This window comes from Loxodonta africana, chromosome 19, assembly GCF_030014295.1.
Source record: "Loxodonta africana isolate mLoxAfr1 chromosome 19, mLoxAfr1.hap2, whole genome shotgun sequence".
Classification (NCBI taxonomy): Eukaryota; Metazoa; Chordata; class Mammalia; order Proboscidea; family Elephantidae; genus Loxodonta; species Loxodonta africana.
The window spans coordinates 6,728,205-6,740,493 of record NC_087360.1 but is presented as its reverse complement, the minus strand read 5'-3'; the positions used below and the strand labels follow the sequence as shown (position 1 = coordinate 6,740,493).

Sequence of the window (12,289 nt, the reverse complement as noted above, 5' to 3'; positions counted from 1 at the left end):
TAGGTAGGAGGGACGGAGTGACGGCTTTTGGCCCTTCTGAGCCGCCGTCCGCGCTCGGGCGCGGGGAACTGCCGTGTCCCTCGGCGGCCGCCGTGCGTCCGTTACGTGGCAGCTGCCGGCACCCGCCAATCCGTGGCGCCCGCATCAGCCCCCTCGCGGGGCGGCCGGAAGGGGCGGAGCTGAGGCGGCGGCGGCTGAGGCGGCAGCGGTGGCGGCGGCGGCGGCTCAGGAGGCCGCGCTCCCGGTCTTGGCCTCGGCCCCAGTCCCACCATGGTGACCCTCGCCGAGCTGCTGGTGCTCTTGGCCGCGCTCGTGGCCACGGCTTCGGGCTACTTCGTCAGCATCGATGCGCACGCGGAGGAGTGCTTCTTTGAGCGGGTCACCTCGGGCACCAAGATGGGCCTCATCTTCGAGGTGGCCGAGGGCGGCTTCCTGGACATCGACGTGGAGGTGCGGGCGCGCTGCCCGCGGCCGAGGCGGGGTCGCGCGGCCGCTCGGGGGGTGGCGGCGCCCGGGACCGGCGGGGGATTGGGGCGCAGTGGCCGGTGTCCGGATCCCGGGAGGGGCCCGGTCCGCCCCCGAGACCCCTTAGCGGCCCTTTCTCCGCGGCCCCCGGGTTTTGGGGTGCAGGATCCCCTGGGGATCCAAAGCCGTTGCTACGCGGCGTGGGGTTCTCTGAACGGCGGGTTACTTTCGGCCCCTAGCCCAGCTTTGTCGGCCGGGCGCCGCGTGTCGGCTCAGGGCCCGGAAGACGCTGGCCGTTCGCGGTTAGATGGTGGCAGGTCTCGACCCTGTCAGCAGCTGCTTGCTTCCCTGTTACAGGTTAAGGTCGGGACATGGCCTGGAAACTTTTGAAAAAGTCATTCGGAAGCTGTTGAGAAATGCTAGGCAAAAGTTTGCCATATGTCTTCCCTGATTTCTTACAGACACAGCCTGAATGTTCTGCCTGTTTTTGCACAAGCCCGTTTTCTCCACATAACCTCCTTTGGTTGGCTTTGAAGTGGGAGAGAGTAGGTCACCCATTTTGGATGTCATGATTACAGTCAAGTATCTAAAGAGAGCAAGAAATTATTTTAAGAAACTCGCAGTCCCCAGATCTCATTTTTTAAACCAAAAGAATGATTTGCGTCTAATTATTTTTAGAAAATAATGTACATTGAATATTTAAACTCACTTGTTAGTGTGGCAAATTGGTTAAGGATTTTCCTTTAGTGGACATTTGTAAGATGCTCAAAGAATTAGACATCCAAAAATCATGGATAATGATGGGAGGAGAGACAGATTAGAGATCAACTATTCAGTCCTCGAGTTTTAGGGATGATAGGGGCTTTTAGAAGAGGAAATGATTTGACCAAGGCATAACAGCTGATTTTTGGCAGACATGGGATGGGAACTTTGGGTGTCATAATTTCTAGTCTAGTTCTTGCCCTTAGACTTCCAGGCATCTCAGAAACCCAGATTCCTTCACTGCTAGTAATTAGGAAGCTCTTGAAAGTACTGGATAAAAACTATTGGTTTTAAGGAGAGGACTTTTTTTTGTTTTGATGTTATTAGGCACATGTTTGCATGTTTGTTTGTGGCCATTTGGAGATCATAATGTGTAAGGTGTGACAGGTTTCTGAGGGGTTCACCTTGCATTTGGAAGAATAAACGTAGTTGGAGCCGAAAGGTGCTTTAGAGAGCCATCTGGCCCACCCTTGTTTCCCTGAGTGGGAGACCTGCTGCCCGTAGAGGTTACTGTCGCTTACTAAAGTGGAGTAAAGTGAATTTCCCACTGCCAGTAGAGATTACTTATGAAGCTTATGAGTTTAAGTCTTTCCTTGCATCTCATCTGTTTCTCTCCTGCCTCTAGATCACAGGGCCTGATAATAAAGGAATCTATAAAGGAGACCGAGAGTCCAGTGGGAAATACACATTTGCTGCTCACATGGATGGAACATACAAGTTTTGCTTTAGCAATAGGATGTCCACCATGACTCCAAAGATAGTGATGTTCACCATTGACATTGGGGAGGCCCCAAAAGGACAAGACATGGAAACAGAAGGTGAGATGAACATTCAGAAGATTGATAGCACATGCCATGAGCTAATTTTAACTCTACACTTTTTTTTAATTCTTCTCAATGGAATACTTATTTTGGTATTTTATTCTAGGTTTATTCATTGTCTTTAAAAACAAAAAACCTTTTGTGAAGTATACTTTTTATTTGTCTAAACCTCATGTAATTAACAACAACAACAAAAACTTTCTGGAAGGCAGTGTTTCTTTTCAGTTGTTTATGTCTGCCCCTCTGGCATCTTTTGTTAGTCATTGGTGCTCTTGTCAGTATGTAGGTTACACTTGTCTTAGGTTGTTCTGTTACTTCTGGTGTACGCATTTCTTTTTGTTCATTCGTACACATGAGGTTTTGCTAAACTTTTTATTGGTTTTTTGTGTTTGTATCTTACACTTTTCTTTAGGCGGTGGAGATTCCTGGGATGGTATGTGGACAGCTTTTTGACAGCATTTGCCTTGTTGTATATATTTGATGGCTCATGTCTAATTTCTGCTTTCCTTTTTTTCTAACCTCAGTTTGTTAGCATGAGAATGTTTTTGTTTTCCATCTTTAAAAAAAACAAACCTTACAACTAATTAGATGGATTGTTTTTGGGTGTTTTTTTTTTATTTGGTTGACAGTAGATATGAGTTAGGTAATTTTAACTTACGAGCACTGGGAACACAGTGATTGACATTTTAGTAGTAACATCTTACTATGTCTTTAAAATGAATGCTGAAGAGCGAGAAGACTGAGCTGCACCTGGACAAGTAAGAGTCTTAGTTAACGCAGCTTAGAGAAAATGGAGCTGTTGACTGTGTAGCCTGTTTGTAGGCTGGTTTGACTCTAACTTTAAATATGGTTGAATTTGAAGTGCAGTTGTAGGAGCTGTGTCTAGATATGGTGATGAAAGCTTTTCTAACCAGATGTTGCAGTTGGAGTAATTTTTATTGCTCTGCTGACCAGCAGTAAACCTTGAATTGGTTCTTCTGAGTAGATTAATTACCAGGAGACAGCACATTTGTCGTTTGTTTTTCTACTACAGTGTACATCAGGAGTTTTGAAAGCTAGCATTTGTTCAACACATCTCATAAATGTTAGCATGGTAACATTTGTTCTAGATACTGAGCCCTTGGTAGAATAATAACAGTGTCTAGTACCAGTTACTGTTGAGTTGATTGTGACTCACGGCAACCCCATGTGTGTCAGAGTAGAACTAAGCTCCACAGGGTTTCCACAGGCTGATTTTTCAGAAGTAGATCCCCAGGCCTTTCTCCGAGGCAACGCTGGGTGAACTCGAACCTCTGACCTTGTGAGTAGCAGCAAGCATGTTAACCATTTGCGCCACTCAGGGACTCCACTAACAACGTGGAGAAGGTGAACTATTTTCATTAAGTTTTGAAATCTGTAGAATATAGAGACTCATACTATTTAGTAATTTCCCTGTTTACTTCTTAAGGCCTTATTACAGTGCAGAACTTGGTAATTCTCAAGGGGAATTAGGACTTTTGAAGGGCTTCGTGTTTGTTCATTTTGTAGAAATTGGCCCTGTCTAGTTAGAAAATACGGGCTGATAAACGTAAACATTGAACTGTTCTTACTCCTTTAACAGTGTCTAAAAGTGTTGCGTTTGCTTGTTAATGTCAGTGAATGGCCGCTGTCAAATCAAGCCCTCCTCTGAAGCAGTGGTTCTCAACTGGGGGTGCTTTTTCCTCCAGTAGACACTGGGCAGTCTTATGGCTGGGTGGGGGAGTGTGCTACTGGCATCTGGTGGGTGGAGGCCAGGAATGCTGCTTAGCACCTTACAAAGTGTTGGACAGCTCCTCAGAGCAAAGGACAATCTGGTCTGAAGTGGCAGCGGTGTGCCGCCTGCTCCTGAGAAGCCAGCTCCGGAGGCTCCGTGCTGTGCGCGGAACTTTCACAGTGCAGCCCTGAGGCATGACTGGAGAGTCCAGCCTAACTGCCTTGAAATTGCCGGAGGTCTTCGGCTTCTCTCTAAAAAGTTTGGGATTATCTGTGACGGTCTGGAATCCCAGACCAGACCCAATTTTAGGCAGTAATGAGGAGGACTCCTTACCCCTTTAGTAGGAATTTCTCCTCTTGCTGTTTCTTTCGTACCCTTCTGCTTGTTCATTTTCCTGATACAGCACGGCCTGGAAGCGTTGACTGGGTGTTCATTACTGTTAGTGTACTTTGTATTCCATTTTTGGTTAAAGAGAATACCTGGTTGAAAACCTTGTGCAGCTGAGAGCTTGTCTTTTACTTACAGTGCCTGGTGTTACCCACTGTAGTGGCATTACTGCTTTGCATGTCACAGAAGAGTGGCGGTGCTGGTGTGGATCTTAACAAGACTGCCTCCATGTTTTTCTCCACGAAGCTTCACAGAGATGAAAAATCTGTTTTGCGGCTACTTTTATATTAGCTTTAGGGTTACGTGATCCTTAAGAGCTGATTTTTGTTTTTGTTTAAATGTTGATATTTATAGGATTTAGGTTTTTTTTTTTTTTTAAATTATATATATCTCCCTCCCCTTCAGTTTTTTACTTTTCTAGTTAGCAATCAGTATTGTGAACTTCTTTTAGCAATAATTCATTGAAGAAATTTCTTAGGGCAAATTATTTTCCTCTAGTTAGTTAGCATTGTATAATATATTTCCTACCCTGAAAGAAGTTTTTCTACTGGGAACAGACTTTAAAAAATGCTTTGAGAATTAAATTGCCATCAGTGGTTCATGCAGTGGTTCAAAATGATGTCTGAGCCATTTCTAAAAATAGCGGCTTTTGTATGTCTTCTCCGAGGAACGTTTTTAATTTTGTAGGTATTTTCCATAAAGAGACTGCCAAGTGAGTACTAATCTGTTTTGAAATCCTCCTATAGCCCACCAGAACAAACTAGAAGAGATGATTAATGAGCTCGCAGTGGCGATGACAGCTGTAAAGCATGAACAGGAGTACATGGAAGTTCGGGAGAGAATACACAGAGCAAGTGAGTTAAGGCTGTGACTGCAGCAGCGTCTGTGGTGGCCACAAAATGGTCAGGGCTTCTCTTACCCAAGAGCTTGCTGGTGTTATCCTTATTCAGGAAACATACTAAAGCATTAATTCAAAAAAGCAACTAGGCCTGATAGAAAATTTGGCAACAGTTATTGATGGGGTTTGCACAGTGTGATTCATGTAATCCATGTCACTAAATTGCACACGTGAAAAACTATGAATTTGCAAATGTGTTACATATAGTTGTCAACAATAAACGAAAAAAGATAATTCTGTGGGGAAAAAAGCACCTAGGCAGAGATAGTCTTTGGGTACATATGTTTGTAGAGCTTTGTACTGGACCAGTTTATTATTGTGAAATTCATTCTAAATAAAAAAAAAGAAAAGATTCAGAACAAGCTTTTAAGAGTTTTAAAAAATATATGATCAGCTTAAGGAATAAGCTTATAGTTTTCCTAAAGCAGATGGGAAAAGCATACCATAAAGTGGGTATTACATTGGTTTTAATCACGTACTTGAAACATGTGCCTGTGTCATTAATGCTATAAGCAAAGATTTAGTTTTCTTTTTGTAAGTCGGAAGGCTTAGGCTAGTTAGAGTAGAAAACACCAAAACATGAATACAGTCAGTCCCAGGTGAAGACCAGTGCGGGTTCCCAGTCTGTAAGTTGGGAACTTGGAATGTGTTTTTCTTGAAAAACAGTCATGATTGGAATCCCATGTTAAGTTGCATAAGCCTGTTTAGCCTGTGGAGCCCTAGTGGTGCAGTGGTTAAGAGCTTGGCTGCTAGCCAAAAGGTCAGCAGTTCAAATCCACCAGCAGCTTCTTGGAAACCCTATGGGGCAGTTTTTCTCTGCGCTGTGGGGTCACTATGAGTTGGAAGCAACTTGTCAGCAATGAGCTAACAGGTTTAGCCCACGATACAGTATTAAGTATTATGCTTTTGCATTTACAATTAAGAGATACCATATTGGCACAGAGATCAAATACCATGTTTCAGGTCCAGGTCCACACCTGTTACTCAGTGTCTTTCATCCTGGGAGCAAGTCCTGTGTCCAAGTGCAAAGTGATTTATATCAGGAGCCTTTGTTCTGAGGTTGGGGTAGAGAGAAGAGTGACTCAAAGACATAAGCACAGCTCGAATTTCTTCAAGGTGCAGTTTTGGTTCTTTCCATCCTTTTACATCTATTCTTGCCAGTTACAGAAGGGAGCCTTCAGGGCCTAGTGTACAGAATTCACTTCTCCTTGGCAGAAGACTGTGTAAATAGACCGGACAAGAGCCCCAGTCCCATCTTTTGGAGGCTGGAGTAGGGCACGGGATGGGTCAAGGCTGTATACCCACTCTTCTCCTGCCCTCACCTCCTCACCTGTGAGGATTTCCCCCTTCTCTCCCTTACCTGGCAGGGACCCATTTGTTGAGTACCTTGTTTTTTTTTGTTTTTTTTTTTTTTTTGCTCCCAGCTGGGGGCCGGCCCCTTCTTGGCTGAGAGAGGCACCAAAAAATAAAAAAAGTATGAGGGTTAAGGGCTTTTACTGTTCTGTAGTTTTAACTGGTTCAGACTTGGAAACAGCAACTGCCAGGGGAAGTCTGTGATGGTCAGTCTTACTCTCTCACCTTAAATTTGCCCTGAGATACTCCTGTATTTGTTTCACAAATAGTGGGCAAAGAACTTAACTTAAAAGTATTAGCAATTTATAGACTAGGATTCTCAAAGACTCAGTTTGTTTTGGCAAAGCAGATGGTTCCCACAGTGTCTGTTTCTGTACATATCCCAGCAGTCATTTTTTAGAGATGAACATAATGGGCTCTCTTTACTACAGGTTATGATAATACTGTGTTGCTTTCATATCATGCTAATATGCGAATAGCTTGAGGACAGTGTCTTAAATACACCTACTTTCTAAGTGGCTGCTTACCTATGTTACGCTGCAGTATCTTCTATTTAAGGGTACATTTTTTATAGTGAAAGGAGAAGTTTTTTTTTTTTTTTTTGCATTCACAAGTAAGAGACCATGTGGCATAGAATATTTCTCAGATACAACCTTTTATGATGAGGAGAAAAAAGAGTTAACACGTGTTCAGTTAGAAAACTTGGAAAATACCGAAAAGTATGAGGAGAGAAATAAAAATCGCTGTTAGTGGACCGTTTAAGATTATCACTGTTAACATTTTAGTCTTTTTTTTTTTTAAGCCAGTTTTTTAATTGTTAGAAATAGGAATTTTTACGTGAGTAATGTAGCTAAAATTTTATATCTTGTTTTTCTCAGTGACTAAGAAAAGCATTTTTCTGTGTCTCTAAAAGCATCTTTTAAGGGCTACTTAATATTTTGACGTATTAACCATTCCTTGTTGAGACATAACCTTAAAATGGTAGTAGGTTTGCAATTATGCTAGAAATTGGTTACTACATTTTCAGCAGAAGTAAATTTGATGCTACGGAATTAGTAATAATGCAGTGAGTCTGGTAGTTTTTAGAGTTCTAGTTAATGTTCTTGGGCATGTGTCTATTCTTACAAAGAAAATCAGAACTTTTGAGCAACTGTAAGTTATCCTTTTGGAAACACTGTAATTACTTTTCACTTCTTATTGAGTAATCATAATCCTTTAGATACTACAATTCTAATTAATAAATTTTAAAATGGCATACATACATCTAAATATATGGCAGTCTCCCACCCTGTCTGGAGCAAGGGAGAATGAGAAAAACTAAAGATACAAGGGAAAGATTAGTCCAAAGGACTAATGGATCACAACTACCACAGCCTGTACGAAACTGAGTCCAGGACAACTAGGTGGTGCCATTTGTCACCACTGACTGCTCTGATGGCTTACAATAGAAGGTCCCAGACAGAACTGGAGAAAAATGTAGAACAAAATTCTAACTTACAAAAAAAGACCAGACTTACTAGTCAGAGACTGGAGAAACCCTGAGAGTATGGCTTCCGGACACCGTTTTGACTCAGTACCGAGGTCACTCCTGAGGTTCACCCTTCAGCCAAAGATTAGACAGGCCCATAAAACAAAAGGAGACTAAATGGGCACACCAGCCCCCAGGAACAGGAGGAGAAGGCAGGAGGGGACAGGAAAGTTGGTAACGGGGAACCCAAGGTGGAGAAGGGGAGTGTTGACATGTCGTGGGGGTGGCAACCAGTGTCACAAAACAATATGTGTATTAACTGTTTAATGAGAAACTAATTTGCTCTGTAAAACTTCATCTAAAGTATAATTAAAAGAAAAAAAGTTATTGAAAAATAAGTATATGGCAGTCACTTATTCAGCTGAGTAATATTGTTGTTGTATTGTTAATTATAACTTTTTAATATCAGGCATTGGCAGAATAAATCAGAAACTAGCCAATAGTTTAAAAAAGTAAAGGTCGTAGAATTTGATCAGAAACGTGAAAGAATGTGACAGTAAGTTAATATAAGAATATTACTTTAAGGATCAATTTTTTATCTTGAGACTGGGATAAATGGTGAAACCTGGTTACTACCAGGTTTCTCAGTCTGGTAGTAACTGAGAAACCTCTCCCTTCCAGAACAAATGTAAGAGCCCAGTAAATACTTGCCTACCAGCTGTTTAAACAGCTCCATTCTTGACGGCAGCAGGTACTGTCTGTGGGAAACCAGCTTCCCAATAAACCCTACAGGCGGAAGATGTAGGTGGGTGCCCTACGTACCTCTGGTCCTGAAAGGGTTGAGGAAAAAGACACTTAGCTGGACCCATTCTGACTGTACCCAGTGTTTTTCAGGCAGCTCTGTGATCTCAAGATAGTCCCTTCCTCAATTTTCTGATTCAGCTGACAGGATTATTATAAAGTAGGATATTTCAGTGGTGAGGGAGGAAATTGATTGAATTAGGTCTTAAGCCTAAAGTGTGGCCTTGGGCAACTTTTCCTCTCTGTTCCCCATATTGAAGCCCGGTAGGCTTGAATCTTCAAGGTCCATTTTAGATCCGAAATGCTCTGCTAAGTATGTTGAGTTGCTTGGGAACAAAAGACAGATAGTGTATGTAGAGTACTAAAAAAATGGTGCTTGGAATAATTACTTTTACACAGTAGTGACTAGGGGATAATTTATAATGACTATGCTTTTTTTTGTTTTGTTTGTTAAATTTTTTTTTGTTTGTTTGTTCTCAACAGTCAACGACAACACAAACAGCAGAGTGGTCCTTTGGTCCTTCTTTGAAGCTCTTGTTCTAGTTGCCATGACACTGGGACAGATCTACTACCTGAAGAGATTTTTTGAAGTCCGGAGGGTTGTCTAAAAAGCCTTTTTCTGATGATCCCAAACTCATAACTCACTGTTTACCAAATATCTTGGTCACGATACCGTCATTAGTTTCTACACTTTTATTTTCTGAACTGTACATTCACAGCTTATGTTTCTTTGTGATTAATAGGTATCGGGGGGGACACATCTTTTTTAGGAAAGCTGATGTTTGATTGGCATAGCTTCTTATTTGAATTCTGCCTGCATTATGCAGGTTCTTCCAGAACTCAGACACTATAAATGAAATATAAAAGTACAGTCCTTTCTGTGTCCTCTTCTGTTTTCATAATAAAAAGCAGTTTGTTCAGGAAATCAGCACAAAGCCTGAGAGTACTTCACTAAAATGACTGCACTCTTTGCATCCCTCCTCCTGCAGTTTAAATCAGTAAGGATTCATTTTGTTGAGTTCTTAAACAACAATCTGAATCTTGCCTTTTCTACCTAGCCTAATGGCAGAGCTCTCTGAGTTTGGAGTATGTCACTGTGGTTGGGCACTTCTATATATTCTTTATCTTATTTTTGCTTTAAAGATAAGACTTGCCCAAACACACATTTTTCCCCCTGAATTTTTACATTGAACCTTGAGACTCAGTCACCTCCACTTAGTTTGATGACAGAAGCAGCTAATAACCACTTTTTGGTTTCTGCCTAACCTTAGAGGAAGTCTCCTATTAAAACTGATTCTCTGTGTGTTTCAGCAAATGGTAGTTTTTTTTTTTTTCCTGTCCTGACATGTCCATGTTCTCTACTTTTGGCATGTAGGAAGTGTGTGCTCACATAATTGGAAAAATCTGGATTTCTGATGCCAAAGGGTTAAAGCCTCTTGGATTTCATTGCAGTGATACACAGCCACTATTTTATTTTTGATCAGTGGCATTTTGGGCCACTGTTTAACTAGGGTACTGAACATTAGTGTCAGTACTAGGGTTTTTGTTTTTGTTCCTCTTGGGTCTTTCATTTTTGGCACATGTGAATTTTGTTTTGTACGAAATGAAACGCGTTTCTCTTGATCTCTGATGATGGGTTTAAAATTAAAGGAGCATCTGGTTTGGTGTGGGGGTGATCCAGGATTATGTTGTGACATGTATTTTAGTTACTTGCACATTTTTTTTTTGGATCTCTGCAAGGGGAAAACTACAAGTAAGGAGTTTTATATAATTAATTTAAATTTGTTACAGGTTTTCATGTTCAGGATAAACAATTTTTTCAACCTTGGGTGAAAATAACTTGCAACAGCTTATCGATAAGGTGAGTGTTTCACCTTAAGACAGCTGTTGCATGCCAGTTTTGTGTGTGTGTGAAAACACTTCAAAATTGAATTAACAGATGTAAATTTGGAATTGGTTGTGTATCTGATATGCCCCAGGTTCAGTAAATAAACAATTCTTTTTAAAAACAGTCTGAGCGTTCTGTGTTTTATATGTTAATGATAAATTCGTGTTTGTTAAATACCAGGTTTCTGTTCATATTTGAAATGAGACATGCCCATGTTTTTGGGGGGTAGTTATGCCTGTTACAAATGTCTGTAGCGTTTTATATCTGTAAAGTTGAGTGAGGGTAGTTAACAAGAAACCCGATTTGATTTTCCTGTAGGATTTCTTTGATGCGTCAGTGTTCACAAGTTTTGTTTTCGTTTGGAAACTTCACTCAATCACCTGGTTTATGATTATGGGAAATGCATTTAGAGAGTTGCAGTGATTTTCCCAAGGCCCTCAGAGTGAGTGGTAGAACCAGAGACTAGACCTCTGCCTTGTGAAACCTTGTTTTCCTCTGTTAAAGCAAGGTGCCCACTAGTAGTCAACTACTGTTTATAGGGCTGCGTGATGTTCAGGCACGACGTGAAGTGCTTTACGGGGCATATCTCACTTATCCCTTAAAACAGCCCTTACCTCAGGTTCCGTAGCATCCTCGTTTTGCAGTGAGGAAACAAAGGGTCCCAACGTCATGAGCCTAGGTAGTAGAGACCAAAATGACAGCCTGCTCTTTCCCTGGACCTTTGCGTTCAGAGCCATCTCTAAGTCCCAGTTCTATGAAACAGTTGTCCAAGGTGGGTTGACAATGTGGTGATCCTACGTCAGAGAAAATCTTGCTTCAGGCTTTGATCTTTGACTTCAGTTTGAGACGACTGGAGTCAGTTTACATGAGCACCGTCCCCGTTTCATTCATTCATCCCATAAATATTTGGCTGTTGTGGGGTACGGTTCTATTCACTGGGATAAAGAAAAGAGACAAAAATCCCCATTGTCATGGAGTTTACTTTTTAATGGGGGGAGATGAATCTAATTTGCAACAAGTTATAAAGTATTAATGATCAGTGCTATTAAAAGATTAAAGCAAGGTAAGGGAAGTTAGTGGTTAGGAAAGGGAAGCCTCAGTAAGAAGGCGACATTTGAAAAGTCCTGATGGATGTGAGGGTCCGTACCATGCACATAGCTGGAGAAGACAGGTCCTCAGAGCCCAGCACATAACTGGTCACTAAAAGCTTGAGTGAATGTGCGCTTGGACAAAAAAGGCCTAAGCCAGTGGAGAAGATACTGCTATCGTTTAGGGCTCTGGCCCTGTAACTTCCTCGGAATTAAGTCGTCATTTATTATGCACCAGCCATTAGATTCTTACCATCAACCCACCTCTGCGTATCTGTTAAAGGGAGGGCCCACATTCTGTCCAGCCAGCCCCACTGCCTTCCGGCCGGGACGCAGTGCTGTGCTGCCAGCTGCCCCTGACAGGTGGAGAAAGTGGGAGAGCGGGGGCAGAGTCCCTCCCGCCGAAATTCCTGCTCCGTGTGGCAAGGCGCCGGAGGCAAAGCGCCTGTGCAGCGCGGGTGCCACAGCTCCGGCCCTGCCCTCGCCGCCCGCTGTCCCCCGCGCGGTCGGCTTCCCACCACTGTCCTGCCCTGAGGGCCCTCCCTGCCGTCCGGAACGTTGCCGCTCGAGCCCTGCTTCCGGTCGGTCTCGTTGGCGGCCGGAAGCGGAAGTGTCCTCTAGTGGCG

The 12,289-nt window shown here is 42.6% G+C and overlaps 1 protein-coding gene and 1 long non-coding RNA gene across 2 annotated transcripts; one reads left to right on the top strand and one right to left on the bottom strand.

Moving 5' to 3' along the window:
* The first annotated feature begins 213 nt into the window (after positions 1-213).
* TMED2 (transmembrane p24 trafficking protein 2) lies at positions 214-10,698 on the top strand. Its single transcript, XM_003420282.4, has 4 exons — positions 214-450; positions 1,853-2,045; positions 4,914-5,021; positions 9,171-10,698. Exons 1-4 carry the CDS (start codon positions 271-273, stop codon positions 9,293-9,295), a joined length of 606 nt encoding a protein of 201 aa, XP_003420330.1. The 5' UTR covers positions 214-270; the 3' UTR covers positions 9,296-10,698.
* LOC135228216 (uncharacterized) lies at positions 9,978-12,203 on the bottom strand. Its single transcript, XR_010318549.1, has 2 exons — positions 11,928-12,203; positions 9,978-11,510 (listed from the first exon to the last, which is right to left on the bottom strand). It is a non-coding gene; the product is annotated as an uncharacterized LOC135228216 (long non-coding RNA).
* Between the last annotated feature and the right edge of the window lie 86 nt (positions 12,204-12,289).